Source organism: Natator depressus, chromosome 8, assembly GCF_965152275.1.
Source record: "Natator depressus isolate rNatDep1 chromosome 8, rNatDep2.hap1, whole genome shotgun sequence".
NCBI lineage: Eukaryota > Metazoa > Chordata > Testudines > Cheloniidae > Natator > Natator depressus.
The window spans coordinates 15437279-15457066 of NC_134241.1; the positions used below are offsets into that span (position 1 = coordinate 15437279).

The window sequence follows — 19788 nt, forward strand, 5'->3', positions numbered from 1 at the left end:
TGGCCGTTCAATGGGACGACCTATGGGACTTGGTGCCTCGCATACACTGCTGGTCATGGAAATGGGTGTCACAGAAGGATGCTAGGGCATGTGCACAAAGGGGGGTGGGAGCGGTTCTGTCACCAAGACTCTGCCCCACTCAGGGAAAAGAGGAAATAAAACCCAGAAAAAATACATTTCCCTTCAACCTGGGTCTATCTGCCGTTCTGAGCTGTACATTCGGCGGCACGGGGCTCAGGTGAACGATCCTGCCCAGACTGCCCAGCACGCGTTTTGAGAGGGACTCCATAAGGAGGAGCAGCGCTCGAGGGAGGGCACTTGTACTGCACTAATCATCCCAGCACAACACTGAGTGAACGCCTCTGGAAGCAGCCTGAACAAGCTAGGGAGGGTTACAGTCCCCCACCTAGGCATCCAGCACACAGCCACCGTTGCTGGAAGGGGCGCTGGAAGCGAGAGAAGCAGAAAGACCCTCAGGAGCAGCTGGAGTTCCCACCCTGCTCTGAGAAGAGCTCCCACACACTGTATAAAGCCAACCCTCCTTCCAAGGCTTGAGTTTCATTGGTAACAACAGCTCAACATAAACTTCAGTCTACGTTTTCGCCCTAAAATTGGCTGCTCCTAAGGTTTTCCCTGCTGGAACTTCTCTGACCCAGAGCTTAGTTCTCTCTGCTCATGAAAGAGACTCAGAACCTGCTCCAGCCTGGTTGGAGCAAAGTGAATGCACCTGCCGGTATGACCCAACCATAAGCACACTGCACCTTCAGGCAGGGTTAAAGCACCTGATAACTTGATTCAACAAAGGAGCCCTGAATGGTGATACAGAGTCCTCAGGTCTCTTGCCCTGGCGCCCAACACGCTGACGTGGTGGTAGGAGGGAGACATGCAGGAGAGAGCGTGAGCATACACACACGCCGAGGGGCTTCACAGCTCTGAAACGTGCCCTGCTGTTGACTTTCTTACCTTGCACCACCCCCCATGGGTACTGACGAGCTCTCACCAGCTTGTTTCCAACTTTCACCTCCTCCGTGCTGCCCACAACAGCAAAGGGCAGATGAGCCTGAAACAGAACCAGCCCAGGGATTCAGTGCACACGCTCGAGTCTCTCACAAGCATCAGTCTTACAAAGCTGCCATGAGCCTCTTCTCGCTCAGGCACAAAATCTGCTTCAAAATCATTTCTCTTGAGCGCAGAATCTTTGTTACTCAGAGTGAAAACAATCTCCACTCTGAAATGGCATAGGGCACCCTGCATGCCCAACACCTGGTTGCCGTGGAGCTCTGCAGTGCGACTTGGAGCCAGAGCATGGCACAGCAGGTTCGGGTACCGGCTTTGGCACTGAGTCAGTTAGAGATTTTATTAATGCCCTGGACAGTTACTTCCAAACTACAGCTGTTCCCAACACATAAAGCGTCACTGGCTTCCATGGCGAGCAAGTAGAGGCCTCTCTCTGCCAGATTGTTCTTATGGCTGTGGCATCCCCAGTGTGCTAAGCCCTATCCGCACACAGAGGGTGGGACAATGCCTTCTTTGAAGAACATAAAAACAAAGACATTTGTTAGTGGCGATTTGCACAGCAGCTCACATGAAGGCACAGGATGGGACGTTGGCAGGACACATCACACATCTTAGTTATTAGAGACATGGTGTCGAGGAGTGTGTGTGTGGGAGTGGAAATCACAACATGTTTAGGGAACACGGCATCAAGACGACATCATCAGCTTTGTAAGCGCAGTAAAGGAGGCCATTGGCTGAGCACACACAGTGTTTGTTGGACACAGCCTGCAGAGTAGCTCCCATCTTCCCTTCTCCCAGCACAAATGACTGAATGTCTCCTTACAGAGAGAGCTACAAGCACTCAGTGCCTCTGTCCCATCCCGAGGCAAATATCAATTAGAGAACATGTGTTACATTCTCACTACTCTCCTCACATCACCGCTTCTTTCCTCCGTCGTGGTACTGATGCTGGAAGCTGGAAAGTCATGCTGCAATAAGTGTTATGGCACTTACCAGCACAGAATGACCACCCAGCCACACACTGCACCCCCTCCTGCCTAAGCACCAGACAACTGATCTTCCCCAAACACCAGCACATGCAGGGTTTTACTGTGATAGGTACAAGACTGGTTCGATTACCTGCTGGTCTGCCAGCAAAGCTCTCAGTAGTCAATGGGAGCTTTGCTGGAATAAGGAGCACAGAAAACACTAGGAGCTAGGTATTATAGTGGTACCGGATGCAGGTAGGTATTATGCTCCCAGTTACAGCCAGTATCCAGAGTTCACCACATTGTTAAACGTACTGCAATCTTGGTCTGCTTCCCAGGGATTTCAAAGGGGAGGGGCTAACAGAGGTCCTTAATTATTAAAAGGAAGTACACTCAAAAGTAGAACTCATGGGGAAATGTTCCCTCTTCCTTTCCCCATGAACAACTTTGATGAAAGCAAAAGAATGTTCATTTTCATCAACATTTTTCTGCATTTTTCAGTTTTTTGTCAAAAAATAAAAATAAAAAATAAAAATCAGCAACCAAAACCCAAAATATTTCAACCAATGGGGCAAACGTTTTTGTTTCATTGCAAATTTTTGCCCAATTTTTTTCAGTTTTGGGTTGCCAGAACCCACCCCCCGACCCAATTTCCATTTTTATTTTTTTGGTGAGAGACCAAAACATTTAATCAAAAATAGAAATTTACTGTGGAAAAAGCCAATTTTAGTTAAAAAAAAAATCCAAAACACACCATTTCAGATGAAAAATTTCAACCAACTCTACTCAAAAGCGCAATTCAGATTTCAGATAGCCCAGTTCATGGAAATTAGCAAGACTCACACTCATTTAAACCAGGGCTGAATTTGGCCTTTAAAAAAACCAACACCACAGCAGAGTACAATCATCCCTATTTTTATTTTAAGTTGGGCTCAATCTATTTAGCTTCCTTGGTTTAGGAGACTCTAAACTAGAGCTGGTTGAAATTTTTAATTCAAAGCTTCCCCTCCCCACCATGAAAAATGGCCTTTAAAAAAAAAAAAGAAAGAAAGAAAGAAAGATGAACAATTTCGGCACAAAGTTTCCATTTCAAAATCTACTGAGTCTTCAACAAAACATTTAAACTCAAAAACGTTTCAGTTTTTCTCCTCTCCCTTCAACTCTTCTCCATTTTCTCCTTTTTCATTTTGCTTCTGAAAAAGGGATGGAAAAAACTCCCAAACTACAAAAAACTGAACACTTTTCCCTTTTCTCATCCCTAAAGTCAGAAAATTTCTAATTTTTTCTAAACATTTAAAAACCAAAAAAATTTGTAAAGCATATTTCGACATGCTGCAAACCCAGCCTTGAAATATCAGCATGCAATCTATTTTAGAGCAGAACATGGCCTCTCATAAGAGCTGTATGAGATTAAGTAACAGTCACACTTTAATTAAATTCCTGTACAGTGAGGTTTAAAGGCACAAACAAAATAGTCTCTTCCTCTCTTTAGCAGTAGCCTTAGGCCTCTGTCAGATGCACTGCTCATCTTTAAAACAGATCTAGTATCCACACAACCCCCTTGAAGACCCACTTTAAAATGTGTCGTTGTCCAGCAGTTTCTTTTGTTACAATATTCAGAGGAAAGGGAATAAGCAGCAATACTCACATTCATTACGGAGTTGATCTCTGCTACAGCTTCGTCATCGGTGGGGAACTGATAGATCTGCACTCCGTTACTGACCAGCTCGCTCATTATCTTTATCTTAAACTTGTGCAGCTCGCTCTTGGAAATGGTGTCTGCTTTGGCGATGATGGGGATAATATTCACCTATAGTGGGAGTAGGGGAGAAACCAGGGGAACCATTATCGGGCAGATCTGGGAACAGCAGCCAATCATTGTCCCTAGCTGAGCAGCATATTGATGGGTTTTGAGCCGCTATGGCACTGACCCTCTTAACAATAGCTGTGCCACCTGGACGGCCACCTTAAATTTCTTAATATGCCACACACTTTGCATGTAATAAGACAGGCAGCAGCCCCAGTACAGCTAAGCACTGGATGGTGTAGGATGCCACCATCTAACTATGTTTTCTGCAACAGTAACTCCTGGAGAAGTTAAAGGACAAATGCCCTTTGATTAATGTGGACGACGAGTAGATCAAACCCTCTGTAACAAGCAAAAAATCAGACAAGACATTATCTGGTTTTAGCCTTAGCCCAGTGAGTGCTGGGACAGGACTTTGGTAGTTCCCGTAGGCGTAGCCATGATCAATAAAGCTTATACTTTTGTGCTTCACTATTGTCTTGTTTAGGCCATTTCATCCCTGAAATGTTAGAGAGAGTGTGAAATGAGACAGTGTGATTCAATGGGGGAAGAGCAGGGACTTGCTGTCAGAATCTTTGCAGCAATTTAGTTTAACACTTGCTAAAACTCTCCTTGAGTGCCACACTGTGTGTGTCTCCTGCAGATAAAGTGAGTGACTGGGAAATGACACTCAGCTGTGAAATGCCAGCGTTCTTACGCTTGGCGTTACTTAACAGTGTTTTCACATCAGCAGCTCACACCCAAAACAAACACTGTACAGTTACCTCACACCGGGTTCTGCAAAGCCATTTCCCACAGCTGCGCTAAACTCCACAGGGAGAGAAAGTCATTCACATTCACTGTATAGCCCAGTCTAGCAAAACCTAGGGCCGTTTTTACATTTCTCAGGCAGGAAGCCATTTCACTATCATCTAACACTGTGCAGAAGCCTGCAGTGTTGGGGTTAGGGTGGAAAGTCCTCTCATGTTCTCCCTCTGGAGGGTTGGTGAAGGAGAGAGCACTAAGGGGGAGGAAGGGGAGAATTGGGGGAAGTGAGAAAACAGGCTTTGCTTTCTCTCTGGGGGACCTGGCACAAGGAAAGGCAGCCAGTTGTGAATGATTTGTGATGTCTGGGGCTTTTATAGGCCACCCTTGGAGGTGCTATGTGTCTGATGCTAGACCGCACGGAGTCTGAAGGCAGCTGGAGACGGGGGGGGGGGGGGGGGTAGGGAAAATCAGTTTACAGACCTGTCTGTGTCCTCTGGGATACAGGAGGTGGCAGCTGTTGGTGGTGAATGGCAAGTGCTTCCTGGGAAGTGGGACCCGTTTCAGCAAGTGCTTCTAAATAATTTCCCTCTGCCCAGAAATGCCAAATTCCATGTTACTAACCACCACTGAAAAATTCTTCACTGGTTCCATACTCCAAACAGGGAAACACCAGACTCCAGACAAATTAAGGGAAAGTCTGATCTGTCACCTAATGTTTTTCTACTTCCCACATTTTTGACCTACAGAGGTTGGAATTCAAAACTGCCGCTTAGTCTGTCTATCGACGGCCATTAAAATAAACGAGGCTGCTCTCCCAGCTCTGAATCTCTTTGTAGCTTGCTAGGTGGCTTTCCACAGCTTTCATGTCATCCCCCTGCTTAACTTGCTGGTAGAAAAGGAGACCACTTATTGGATCAAAAAAGTGACCCAATTCGCTAGCTGCCCCATAATGATATTTTCCCATATTAGGCTTTTGTAGTGATGTTACTACTCATGAAAGTAAACAACAAACAGTGCTAGCTGGACTCTGGCAAATTCTCCTGCCCAGCTCTTACCACATACCTCAGTCCTGTCCTATGAGATCTTTGCTACTCAGTCCCAAGCTTCGCCTGACTAGAACCAGAGGTTAGGAAGGATAGTCCAGTGGTTAGGCTGATAACCTGGGACTTGGGAGAATCAGGTTCAATTCTCTGCTCTACTACAGACTTCCTGCGTGACCACGGGCAAGTCACTTAGGGCTTCTCTACACCAAGGCCAGGTCTTCACTAAATACTTAGGCTGATCCAGCTACATCACCCAGGGATATGAGGTAGTTAAGCCAAACTAAACCCCAGTATAGACAGCGCTAGGTCGGTAGAAGAATTCTTTTGGGGAGATGGATTAACTACAGCAACAGGAGAACCTCTCCCATCGCTGTAGTGAGCGTCCGCACTACGCAGCGCAGTTGCAGCACTTCTAGTGAAGACATAGCCGCAGGAAAGTTAATCCGAGTTAACTGCTAAGGTGGTTTAGTTAAACCACATTAAACCCTTGTGGGGGACACACTGATTCAGAATTAGAGTGTCTTTAGTTCAATTGAGCTTAATTCATTTCCAAAGGTTTAACTAATCCACTTTAAATTCGTACCATTAGTTAATAAAGATTAACTTTCCAGAATGTTCTTGCATAGACAAGCCCTTATTCTTTTTGTGCCTCAGAGCCCCATCTATAGAATGGGATAACACTTCGCCACTTTGCAGCAGTGTTGGAAGGATAAACATATCATTCAGACACTATGGCAACAGGGGCCTATGACAGACAGACAGCCTGGAAAGCAGTCTGTCCATCTTGTTCCAGTTGCCAGTGGCCAAATGTCCTTCTTGTGAAAAAAACCAACAACACAACGGGCTATCTTGTTAACCATCTGAGCAGAGAGAGAAAGGACTGAGTAGACCCAGGACTCCCAGTGGTGGTCTCTCCAGGTCTGGTATGAGGCCCTGTGTGGAAGAAAGAATGACCTTGGGAGGAAAGCCCAGGGCAGACTGTATGAGGTTTTGCACCCTCCAGCATTTCTGTCAGTTTGTGCTGACAATTAAGCAGGGCTTGTGCTTTCAGAAACATTGTCTAGTCATTCCATTTTTGGACAGTTTAATCAGCCTGTTTCCCAACATACTCTCTTCTCAACAACCCAAATCCTCCAGGGAAAGGATCAGAACCTGGGACTCTCTCTGACAATACATCCCATAGCAGCTAAGGAAGGGTTAGAACATTGAAACCCAAACCAGGGATCAATTTGGCTCAGCTTTCTTTATTAATATTAAACAGTCTAATCTGACCACATAGTCAGAGACTAGGGTGACCAGATGTCCCGATTTTATAGGGACAGTCCCGATTTTTGGGCCTTTTTCTTATATATGCACCTATTACACCCCACCCCCGTCCCGATTTTTCACACTTGCTGTCGGGTCACCCTATCAGAGACAACAGGTCCTCCTCTTCTAACAGCATTAGCTAGGCTCAGCCTTTTACCTATAACAATGCAGGAGGCAAAGGGCCCCACACAGTTTGGTATGCCCTTCCAGTGGGGATGAGGAAGCAGAGATTGTGTTAACAGCTGTTTCCCCTGGTATTTTCCGGGGCCCTTGCACTGCTCAGATAAAGTGAAAGCCAAGGCTCCTAGGATTTGGTTCTAATCCCCGCTGATCAGATACTGTTTGCCTTGAAAAGGCAAATCAAGGAGAATCCTCTGCTCCACAATTTAAGATCCAAGAGGCTTTTAAATAGATGACACGTCCAACAATCAGCAGCCAATACAAATATGAATGCCAGCAATTAGCTAACAGCAAAAAGATAATGGTATTTCAGTTAAATTAGTCTTGGATTATTCCAACTTTTCCTGACACCTGGCAAAAATATGTACAGCTGTTTTTTAAAAAAAAGGGCATCAGAAAGGTATCAGAAAGTGTCCTGTTACAATGATTATGTCACCCCCTTCAAACTGGGTTTCACTTTCCAAGAACTTGTCTACTAACGATCTATATGGGAGGCCTGGATGAAAAGCAGGAGGTAACCCCCGCACACACTCTCCCCCTCCCCCTCCCCTGTCCTCTTTGTCTATTACTCTCTTCCCCTACTCTTTTCCCTCTTGGCTTTGATTTCCTTCATTTTATTATTTTTTTGTTTTGATGCGTGTCATAAGAATCCCTGTGCCGGGAATATTGCTGTTAATGCACAGAGGAATCCATGACTATGTAAAATATCTTGGTCTTTTCTGATGGATAGTTCTTTTTGGTACTTGCTTTATATGGTGGCTTCTAGAATTTGTTTGGTCTGTTTTACAAAAAAAAAAAAAAAAGATTGAAAAAGTCTAATAAATCAAAAAGAACAACGAAACTCCATTTGTTTTAAGTGCTGTTGAACTTGATCCACCCACCAATGTACATCATTCCTCTTACAGTGGCCTTCATGTATCTATTTGCAATGTGAAGGACACAGCCCCAATCAACTGATATACAGTTTAGTTTGGAGTCAGAGCCAAAGTCTCATCTCACTCCTGACTAAGTTTATAAAGCCAGCACAAGCCCATCTCAACAAAGCGAACACGGCTGAAACAGAAAGAGGTTTATCCTTCCACTACCTGAGTAGATCCTAAAACCACAACGCTAATAATGATTTGGACTTACATAGGGTTTTCATTCAAGGATTCCACAGTGAGTTACAAACAATAATTGAGCCTCATACAGCCCATATGGGGTAGGTAAGTGTTATTCCCATTTTAAAGACAGAGAAACTGAGGCACAGGAGTTTACCATCTGGTTTTCAGCTCCCAGTAAAATCGATGGGTGCTCAGCACCTTGGTAAAATCAGGTTACAAGTGTCTGAAGTCATTGGCAGAGCTAGGAATGGGATCTGTGTTCTCACGCTGCTGCTCTAACCTCTGCATAGTCTGTGAGAAGGAGTGATTATATGTAAGGGCAGCTCTTACTGATTCGTTCTGATCAAACCCCTACTTGCCAGGCCTCAGAAGTAAAGCTTTCTGAGATCTAATGGTAATCCCCTTCATACCCCTTTCTGATGTGATCCAGGTATTCACTGTGTATTCAGAATTCCTAAAAAGGATGTAGCCTTCACTCCGATGTCATTGGCTCATTCTACAGTGTTCAAGCTTTGGAATAAAAGGGCTATAAAGCACTCCATTTAAAAACATTGCACTAGAGGGCCAGCCCTGGGTCAAATAGGATCCCAGGGCGAAGCAGTAATTGTCGCCTTTCTCCTCACCCCCAACAAAAATAGGGAGATGAATATTCTTCCCCAGCTCCAATGGCATCTCACGTTATTCTGTACCCAGGAGGTCACCTGACTGATCTCGCCCACTTTGCCCTTCCACAGCACTGGGTTGCTCCAGTGTAATAAAACCAAGGCCTAGGCCATAAAATATAGTGCTGAATAAGCAGTAGTAAACTACCAGGACACCAAACAGGGCTGGCTAGTGAGGGTTGCTTCAAACACATTCTGAGCAAAACTCCTGCACCTTTGAATTTAGTTTTCATTAAAGTGCCATTGCACCCTGAAAAGGGACTGTGGAAAACTGCACCTTCTTACTCCTCCATTCTGTAAATCAATAAAAATATGTTTTCCTAAATTAGTAGACGTGAATACCTTTTTACTTCTTTTCAAACTCCTGTTAGCACCGTAGAGTCAACACAGCTGGATTCTATTTTAGCTTGTGCACCATCAATCAAACCATTCCCTAAGTTCCAGTTACACCTGAAGGCAATGGAGTTGTCCAGGTGTCACTGAAAGCAGAGTCTGGGAATGCACAGAAACAACTAAGGGCATAAACTGGCCTGCAGAACCTCTCTGACTGGTGATGACGTGCAAGTAGTAAAGAGTCCATCTGGGATCTTCAAACTCAGGTAGGGCAAGCAGTTAGCTTTATCTTGTAAATGGAGCATGCTGATTGAGAAATCATGGAGAGATGATAAACATGGAGCCCCAGGATGCCAGTTTTACAGAGTCACTTTCTAGGGCAGAACAGCACTTTAAATGAATAACTCAGCGTGTTTATCTGTGCCACAGAGAGATGATTTTTTTTTAAAGTTCTTTTCTTATTTCCCTGCTCACACCAAGGGAAAAGCTAGACACATTTCAATTCAAATATGCCTCTTCTTGTTTAACAGACAACCAGTCATTTATTATTTACCTAAAATTCAGCTTTGAAGATGTTTCTGGCTGCCTGGAAGTAATTAGATACAGCAGACCACAGCTGGCCATGAGCTCAGCTGCAGAACAAATGCGGTATTACGGCACGATAGAAGACTTCATGCAAAAAAGCCTTAGCCCTAGAGGAATCTTGAAAATTCAGTACTTAGAGCAAGACACATTATTAAAATTAACATAGGCAATCAAAACTGTATACCCAAGACCTGACCTCAGGCTGCTGATATGGTACTGCAGAGGTATAACAATCAGATTCCTACCAAAAAAACCAAAGCCCCTTGCTAAACAAGTCTTAGAACTCAAGCCAAAGTAGGATCCACACCATATGAGAGAGAGGAGGATGGTCTAGTGGGTAAGGGGCAGGACTGGGACTCAGTAGACCTGGGCTTTGATTCCTAGCTCTGCCATAGACTTCTGACCTTGAACTTGATCTTTGGAAGATCTCACTGACATTAACACCTGCTGTGATTAAACCCTTAGGCTTTGTTTACACTGGAACTTCGTCAGCAAAACTTTTGTTGTTCAGGGGTGTTAAAAAAAACCACAAACCCCAAACGACAAAAGTTTTACAGATGAAAATCACTGGTGTGAACAGCGCTTTGTCAGCAGGAGCGCTCTCCTGCCGACAAAGCTGCTGCTGTTTGTTGGGGGTGGAATTTTTTTTGTTGGCAGGAGAGCTCTCTCTTGCTGACAAACAGCAGCTACACTGCGGGCCTTTTAGCGGCACGGCAGGAGCAGCACAGCCGTGTCACTCAAAGCTGCATCGCCTAGGCATAGCCTTAGTCTTCCTGATTCCTCAACTGCAAAATGGAGATGACAACATTTACCAGCCTACCAGGAGAGTGTTGAGAGACTAAATTAATGAAAGCTTGTAAAGCACTTTGGGATCCTTGGATGGAAAGTGGTGGTGAAATGCAAAATATCTATACAGGCTTGGATTCAACAGAAGAAAGATCACCAGTCTCCCCTTTCCTAGTCATCATAAGTCTAGGTAATCATTCCATGCAATACAATCAATGTCAGAAGGCTTCAGGAGGGGATGCAATGGAACCATGTCGGTGTGGTTTAGCCAAGTGGCTTAGCCAAATTGAAAAAAATACGTCTCATATACGCCCCATTACAAATGATTAATTTTGGTATGATCCTAGCGGAAGCAGGGGAATGGTCTCGCTATAATTTTTCCTAGCTTCTATACTACCCCGCTGGAATCCGATAGAATCCCCGGCCCAACTCCCTTTACCCAGGTGCCTGCTGGACCGCGAGGACTCCTCTTTCTCTCTCCCATGCAGCAGAGTCCTTCTAACCCCAAGAAGGCTGGGCCCAGGATCCGCGGGGGGCTTAACCCCCAGTTTTTTCATGGGTCATTCAGGACAGAGCCTAGGGTAGCTCCACTCTGGGGTACTCTCTCCTCACTGTCCACTTCTCTGCCCAGTGATCACTACTATTGAGTTTTAACCACATACAATTTATTAAACAGCAATTATAAACAAATAAAGATCTGCCCACGTGGCCAGCTGGCTGACTTGGAGGGCTGGCCTTTCCCCGTTGGCCCTGGGGACCTGTCAGTCCCAGGATTCTGACTCCTCTTTGGCCCTTCCCCTTTATCCTGGTATTGGGAGAGGGCCAACCAAAAAAGCACTAAGTTTCAGGAAGGGGCCAACAGCCCCTTTACATAAGGGCCAATTTAAAAAGGCAGCAGGAGATGTTAAGGGAAGGGAATGCACAAGGAAAGGAATGTAAAACCTTAGTGGGACCACCACCATCACAAAGGCGCCAGGGAAATCACACATGGGCATTCTTGCAAACATACTTTGGAGAACACGTAATGCTGGCATCACACCAAGAGCCAGAGTTTATTAGGGGAAAGTTTTCAGATGCCCGGTGATGTTAATGTAACAGCAACTCAGGGGTGCTGGAACAATTTGTATAGTGGGCGTGCTGAGAGCCATTGAACTGAACTGTAAACCCTGTATATGATGGAAACCAATCACATGACCACTTGTCACCTGAGGGAGTGACTGCCTGAGGACCTATGTAACGAAATATAGATGTAACCACTAGCTGGACTATAAACAGACCTACTTTTTAGGTTCGTATGACCTTGCTAAGTTATTGCCCTTAGAATACTTTGAGAAGGCAGTATGATACAGGAGTTAGACCACTGAGACACGTAGGTTCTGTTCCTGCCTCGGACTTTGATCTGTTGTTTAATCTAGGGCAAGTCACTTATCCTCTTTGACTTACTTTTCCAATGTGAAAATAGGGACAACAATTCTAAAGTGCAGCCGTGGTAAGTCAAGTCCATACGTAAAAACATTTTTCCTCAACAATTGCTCCATCTGTATATCCAAGAGCAAAATCTGTTACCTTTACCAAGAAGTCTCAATTTTTACTGCTTTCTGCCCCAGTTATCACTACTGACAGGACAATACAGGTAGCACTGCAGTGGGACAGCGAGCTGGAGCCTATCCTGGCTTGCATGTCAGCAAACCTCATCTCTCCCCACTCCCCCAAAATAGTTAACTCTTCAACTGGAGACTCTCTTGTTTTCACAAGAAATAATGAGCCAGAAACAGCCCAGCTTGATTTTCAGACCCCAAGCAAAGTTATTACAGCGATGGGTGCTGCAGAAAAACTTGAAAGAGACTGTTTTCAAACTAATGTCTAGTTTTTCTTGCAAAAAGAACAAATTTTATATGGAAGCCATTGAGAAGAAATGAACACAGAACCCCATGAAACCATCTATATGGAGTCACTGATCAGGCAGATCCATGCTTTAACCAACCTAGCTCTCAGAGCTGTTATGAGAATTCATCAGTTGATGTCTGTGAAGTGGTTTGAGACCCATGTATGGAAGATGCTATGCATTAATATTGCTTTACATCTAACTGAAAGCATACATTACTTTTGGATGCATGCCTTAAACGCCTTACCTTGCTATCCAGCTTCTTCATCGTTACCAGATCTAAGGATTTGAGCGAATGCCCAGTTGGAGTGATGAAGTAAAGGCAGACGTGGATTCTTGTGTCATGATAATTAAAGAGAGAACGACGGATTTTCAGCTCTTCTTGCAAGTAGTTTTCAAACTGCGTGTCAATGTAATCAACTACTGGCCTGTAACTAAAAACAGATGCCATTAGCAACCAGAATGCTGCAGTTTAAATGAAGTTGACAGTTTAAAGTTGTCATGCATTCTCTCAGCCCCATTATTTTAAAACCATCTACAAAGAGGCATAAACAATTTTAGCCCTCCACTGGCAACGTGTAGAATGTTATGTTCACATGCGCGACTTCTAATCAAAAGGCGTATGGTATTTTCAGAGGCTGTATTGCAGCACAAAAGGGATTAATGCTGGTGGAGCTGAACTATGGAAAGCAAACAACTTCCATACATCAAGCTTTGACCAGATTTCAGGTGTAAAGTATCTCGATATAGTAGCATAGCAATACAAAGAGGAGAATCCAGGAATCCTGAAGAGCCTTTACCACTGGATAGCCATGGCAGATTCTAACTACTCTGAAAGGAGGCCAATTGAAATTATTGCAAGATGTCTTACAGGGACTTAGACTCATAGACTTTAAGGCCAGAAAGAACCATCATGATCACCTTGTCTGACCTGCTGCAAAGGTCATTTGATCCAAACAAGGTGCATGGGCAGTTAAATGGGAGTGGGTGAGAAGAACCAATATCACAAACTGATCATTGTCATAATGGGCAATTCCAACTATTCCACAGTTGGTTTGGTTTTTTAACTAGATTTGTAAGAGTTTACAGGTTAGCTGGCCATCTGAAAGGGAAGAGACTATTATTCCCTGCTAAAGACAATGGGACGAAACCTAAGATGTGCTGAGCATCTGCAATTCTCATTGACTTCAAAAGGAGCTGCAGATGGTCAGCACCCCTCAGGATTTGGCTCAGTGAGTTTTTGAGTGAGTTAACTAGATCTTTGATTTAAGACACAGTTCTGTATGTTCCCCACTAATCCAGCCTCTTTCTGACTCATGATGTGAGTGAGCTCCCCTGGGTAATATGTTTTGGATTGATGGAGTGATAACACAACAAACCCCCCCACCGTCACTAATAAAAGGACAGATTTTGCACACAACGGGATTCCTCATAGAGTAGGAGACTACTCAGCCTGAGTAAGGGTGGCAGAATCTGGCCCAATGCTACAAAAGAAGAGGTTTACGGCTTCTTCAACAAGTCTGGAGGTAAGAATTGCTCCTCAGCGGGTGTCCTAAGACAGCCACGTTGATTACAGACATTGGGTCTGTTGGTGTGTGTTTCACTGAATTAAGCAAACAAGTCAGCAGGATTACACTGGATTCTTTAAGACAACTCACAACATGTTACAGTTTTCCCTGCCTCACTAACCTCACTCTCTCTCCTTAGCCAAACTCCCTCTAGCATTCTCCCATACTTATTACAGCGGTTCATTCCTGTCCTCTTCAGTCTAATGCGGCCATAATCAAGACTCCTCATAATCCAAATGGGAAAATTGGGTGCTCAGTAACAGAGGCTCTGTCTGTAACATTCTGTTACATTCAGAGGCTCTGTCTGCAGAGAGAATCACATCTAGCTACATGTTAGAACACTAGAGGCTGGTGCAGAAATGGCGACTAGATGGCATGTGACCTGCCTTTCATCTTTATTAATCTGGTCTCCAAACCCCACTGCATCCACGATTGTCAGTTTTAGGTGCACGTTGCTCTCCTGCAGGTCATAGGTACGCGGTCGTAAGCGAACTGCATTCTCGTAGTGACTGGCCTCCTCCGTCTCAAAGGTGGTATTGAAAAGTGTGTTCATTAGTGTGGATTTCCCGATGCCTGTTTCACCTAGAAAGGAAGAGTCACCAGTTTATTGCAGAGTGGAATTCGTAAAGGGACTTCAGAGTAAATTAATTACAGACCACAACAAAAATTAAAATGAGAGAGATTACTGCAACTCCCCCAAGTTCAGAGAGGCATAATCATTGTGATGTTCCTACTGCCCTATTCCCAAAGGCCTCCAATTCTTATCTTATCTAGCACATTGCTTCTGTATCATCCGAATATCTCAAAGAACATGCAAACAAAATCAAACCAAACGTAACCAGAACCCTCTGCTGCCTCCAACCCAGATTTAGAGCCCAAAATGATGAAGTTAGGGAGAATCATAGAATACCAGGGTTAGAAGGGACCTCAGGAGGTCATCTAGTCCAAGCCCCTGCTCAAAGCAGGACCAATCCCCAATTTTTGCCCCAGATCCCAAATGGCCCCCTCAGGGATTGAACTCACAACCCTGGGTTTAGCAGGCCAATGCTCAAATCACTGAGCTATCCCTCCCCGCAACACAAAACACAACACAACTTACAGGACGTTCAGTTCTGACTGATTCTTCAACTCAAATGCTTCTGTTCACATGTTACAGTGTACTTGGCTCAATTTTTGCATACCTTTTATGATGTACTCACAAAGCAATAAGGAAAGGTTTCAGAGTAACAGCCGTGTTAGTCTGTATTCGCAAAAAGAAAAGGAGTACTTGTGGCACCTTAGAGACTAACCAATTTATTTGAGCATAAGCTTTCGTGAGCTACAGCTCACTTCATCTCCATGTACTTAATACAGTTAACAATGCAAGTCAGTGCAGTGTGATCTACGTTCCATGGGTCTGTGACAGAACTACATGAAATGTCTGCTTAAGTCTTCGGATTCTGTTTTTTTCATAGTGAGGTTTTTTGTGTGTGTTTTAGCAGTGCCCAATGTATTTGGCTTTTGGCTTCCTTTGTTTGGCCTTTTCACTTGTCCCTCTTTGGGGATTTGCACAAGCGGGGCAGGTGTGTTCTCCCTCTGTGAGACAAAAGGCTATTTCCACCCTCCCAGGATTTCAGATTTTGACCATTTATGAAACAGAGGAAGAGGAAGTTACTCACCTTGTGCAGTAATGATGGTTCTTCGAGATGTGTGTCTCTATGGGTGCTCCACTGTAGGTGTATGTGTGCCCGTGCTCCTCTAATTGGAGATTTTTGGTAGCAGTGTCCCACTGAGCCTGCACATGGGCCCTCCGTCCCTCATGGTCTGCCTTGAGGCTATTTAGCACTGCCCCGGCGAACCCCCCTCACTTCCTTCTCTACCGCAGAGCCCTATAGGGAACTCCGAAGTAGAGGGGAGGAGGGCGGGTTGTGGAGCACCCATAGGGACACACATCTCAAAGAACCATTGTTACTGCACAAGGTGAGTAACTTCCTCTTCTTCTTTGAGTAGTGTCCCTATGGGTGCTCCACTGTAGGTGACTCCCGAGCAGTACCCACTGCTGAAGGCTGGGACTTCAGAGTGGAGTCTTTTACTACAGACAGTACTGTGGAGTCGAAGATGGTGTGAGCGGCCAAATCTTCAGTGATTGAATAATGTTCTGTGAAAGCATGGGCAGAGGCCCAAGTCGTTGCTCTATAGATTGCTGAGATAGGGGCATCCCTACGGAATGTGACTGAGGTAAAAACTGACCTCGTGGAGTGCATATGGACTCTGGACGGAAGCAAGTAGTACTCTCGATAAGTGATTAATGCAACTAGAGACCCATCTGGATAGTCTTTGAGCTGATATCACAGAGCTTTTGGATCTTTCTGTGGACAAAAGAAAGTGTTTTGGGGGATTTCCTGAAGTCCTTAGTCTTGTCCAAGTAGAATGCTAATGTCCTTCTAATATCTAGCATATGCACAGTTATCTCCCAGTTGTCATAATGCGGTTTTGGGAAAAAACAGGGAGACGGATCTGTTGATTCATATGGAAAGTGCAGAGAAAGTAGGGAGAAACTTGGGACATGGCCTTAGAGTTACTTTATCTTTAAAAAAAGAAAAGGGCTGTGAACGATAGATGTGCTATCAGGGCCGCTATTTCTCCTATGGGCCTAGCTGAGGTGATGGCAATTAGTAATGCTGTCTTCATGGACAGGTGTGAGAGAGAACAAGTTGCCCTGGACTCAGAGGGAGGTCTAGTCAAAGCCTGAGAACTAGGTTAAAGTCCCAGGCTGGAGCAGGTGGTGTCAAATGTGGGAAGAGATTCCCAATGCCCTTAAAGAATCTATGCGTTAGTAGGTGAGCAAACACCAAGTGGGAAGCTGATTTCACCGCGAGATGAACCTTAAGGAAGTGGAATGAGAGTTTTTTTGTTTTGTTTTGTTTTTTACATTCTATTGCTGGATGGTGCGATGGAGGCTGGTGTCTGCCAGATGACTCTGGTAGGATCTAGAATCGCCTCATTAATTGGGAGGACAATTCTAGATGAGAAGGTGGTGTGCAGAATTTCCACCAACTTGTGATGTGTATCTGCCACCTCCTGTAGGGGAATCTGCAGCTTGTCTGCCACCCTCTTGGTAAGATCCAGAAAGTTCTTAAAATCTTCACCTAGTGATGAGGGGTGAGCAGCACAGCCTTGTCTGGGAGCAATGAGGAGAAGTGTGCTGGAGGGGTAGCTTCCTCTTCAGGTTCTTTTTCCTGTTCTGAAAAAGCTTCCTCCTGCACTGACTCAGGTGCTCTGGACAGCCAGGCTGTAGCAAACCATCTGGTGGACTCTCCCTGACAGACACCGGGGATGGTCGCGACATGTGTGTGTGTGTACGTCGCCCAAGAATTACAATATGACCTTGGCAGGGGTGAGGGAGGAAAGTGGGCATGGGTGGTGGGCTTATCTCAGGGGGCCCGTACCGCGATTGTAGGCTGGCTTGATGGGATTGGGGAGGACCCTTGTAGTGTGACAATGGGCCACGATGAGGGCCAGGGAAATGATCTCCTCCTGGCCAGTGTCAGATTCTTCAGTGGGTAAAGGTGGCGCTGACTAGGGTATTGGCAGTATACAGCCCGGTGCCAAGAGCGATTCTGGGTGCCAGGATGTGCTTGATACTGGGGTCCTGGTACCAAGTAATGGGGATTGTGGTTCTTCCCCACTTATCAGGTCTCCAGGGTACCAGAGCTCATGTAGTACCATGGGTTCATTTGGTACCACAGAGGAGTGTCTGTGGTACATTGTCAGTACTGATAGTTGGGCAGAACACTCCCTAAATTAGAGTTTTGTTGTGCCCAGTACAGAAAGTTTGTTGATGCCACTATTTTAGAGATGATACGGTAATTGTCTCTCCCTGGGTACTGAGGCCACAGGTCTCCAGAGTACCACAGCATGTGTGTTACCATGGGCTCACGTGGTACCACAGAGGAGTGTCTGTAGTATGTTGTCAGTATCGATGGTTGGGAAGGTGCAGAACACTTCCTAGATGGGAGTTTTGTTGCACCTGGTACCAAAGGGTTTCTCTGTGCCGCTCTTTTAGAGATGGTACCATTGCCTGAGAGCCTGACTGCTGGAGCCCCTCGGTGCTGTGGGGACGGGGCGGCAGCAGAGCTCACAGCAGGGCAGAGCTGACAGCAGGAGACCCCTCCTCGGGTGCCTGCTTCAGAGCTGTGGGGCGGACGGTGCCGCAAACAGAACTCACAGCAGGGGGCCCCTTATCCCTCATCGGTGCCCTGCTTCAGAGCTGCAGGTGTCGTCCTACTGAGGTTCTACCCGCTCTATTCCCAAAGGAATAAAATAAAATAAAATAAAGAAACACTAGCCTAACTACTTTTAAGGAGAACAAAGGTAACAAAACAAACACTACTTATGCTAAAAGAACGAGGAGTGCTTTTGGCACCTTAGACACTAACATATTTATTTGAGCATAAGCTTTTGTGGGCTACAGCTCACTTCATCGGATGCATAGACACAGATAAGGAAGGGACGACTGCTCATTCCATCTGAGGCCAAAGGAAGAAGGAAGTGAGGGGGGTTCGCCCCTGCAGTGCTAAATAGCCTCAAGGCAGACCACGAGGGAGGGAGGGAGGGCACATGCATGGGACACTGCTACCAAAAGTCTCCAATTAGAGGTGCAGGAGCACACATACATCTACAGTGGAGCACCCATAGGGACACTACTCAAAGAAGAATACATAATTTTTTTAGCAGATAGGGCAAAATCCCTCCCTAGAGTAAAAGCATGTGAGTGGTGAATCTGGCCGAGAATGTGGGAGGAAGAGGCCAGGATTGAGAATCTGGCGTGGTCAGAGCAACCTCAGTTGCTTTTAATTTAGTCCTGGGCTGCCTGTTTGTCAATGGGCACTTCCTGAGCGTGCCTGTGGGAATGGAGAGTTTGTGAGTGCGCACAATCAACTAAACGACTGTCTTGCCACATGCATGCCTAACTCCCCGACCTACATGTGCATGCAGTGAGCATGTGCAAAGAAGGCACCCTGGAGCTCAGGCTTCTGTGGGTATATCTACATTCAATGGAGGTGTAATTTCCAACTCAGGTAGATGTACCCATGCTAGCTTTCATCCAGCTCACGTGCTAAAAACAGAAGTGTAGCCGTGGCAGCACAAGTGGCAGGACAGGACAGCCACCCCGAGGACAACCCTGCCTGGGACCCTAGGTACTTATTTAGGCCACTATCCCCTCCTGCCTCAGCAGCTACAGCTGTCTTTTTAGCACACTAGCTCGATCAAAGCTGGTGTATGTATGTCTACCAGAGCTGAAATTTACACCTGAAGCTCAAGTGCAGACATACCCTAAGTATGGAAACCAGGCCTGTTAGTAAGTACTAGAGATGGTTTCCGGTCATTTTACATTAGCAAATGCTGCTTGCTAAGCATTAAGAAATCTTCCTATACAACCACTCTGCAAACCCTTTCTGTAAGTCTCCAATCAAAGCCAGGTCAACCCTAACAAATGCACAGAGGCCTTAAAACTGCTTGTTCCTCAACTATACTCTTAATCCTTTCATCCCCAATGTGCCATTAATAAGGGCCAAAGGTTCGTTGGGCTCCCACTGCACAGAAACCCTTAGCCCCCTTCCCTTCACAGAAGTGGACCTGCTAAGTCAGCTTAACCTGCCAGCCAACACACCTGTTACTCTGTTGTGCACGGCTGGTCTATGGTTGCAGGTCTGCCCTGGGCCAGCCAGACTGCCTGTCAGACAGCTGCTCCACATGGCCCCTCCGCCTGCTCTGATCTCCTAGCAGCTGCTGCCCCCCGTCCAGCCATCTCGA

The 19788-nt window shown here is 45.6% G+C and overlaps 1 protein-coding gene across 5 annotated transcripts in view; it reads right to left on the minus strand.

Moving 5' to 3' along the window:
- Nucleotides 1-19788, minus strand: part of SEPTIN8 (septin 8) — a 76358-nt gene that overhangs the window by 22154 nt on the left and 34416 nt on the right. For 4 of the 5 annotated variants that reach the window (XM_074960494.1, XM_074960497.1, XM_074960498.1 and 1 more), the window contains 4 exons: nt 14379-14574; nt 12672-12858; nt 3634-3795; nt 964-1060 (listed from right to left, as the gene is read on the minus strand). In XM_074960494.1, coding sequence (XP_074816595.1) covers nt 964-1060; nt 3634-3795; nt 12672-12858; nt 14379-14545 — 613 coding nt within the window. In that variant the 5' untranslated portion in view covers nt 14546-14574. The remainder of the gene's footprint in view (nt 1-963; nt 1061-3633; nt 3796-12671; nt 12859-14378; nt 14575-19788) is intronic. The other variant, XM_074960495.1, reaches the window with a different exon arrangement.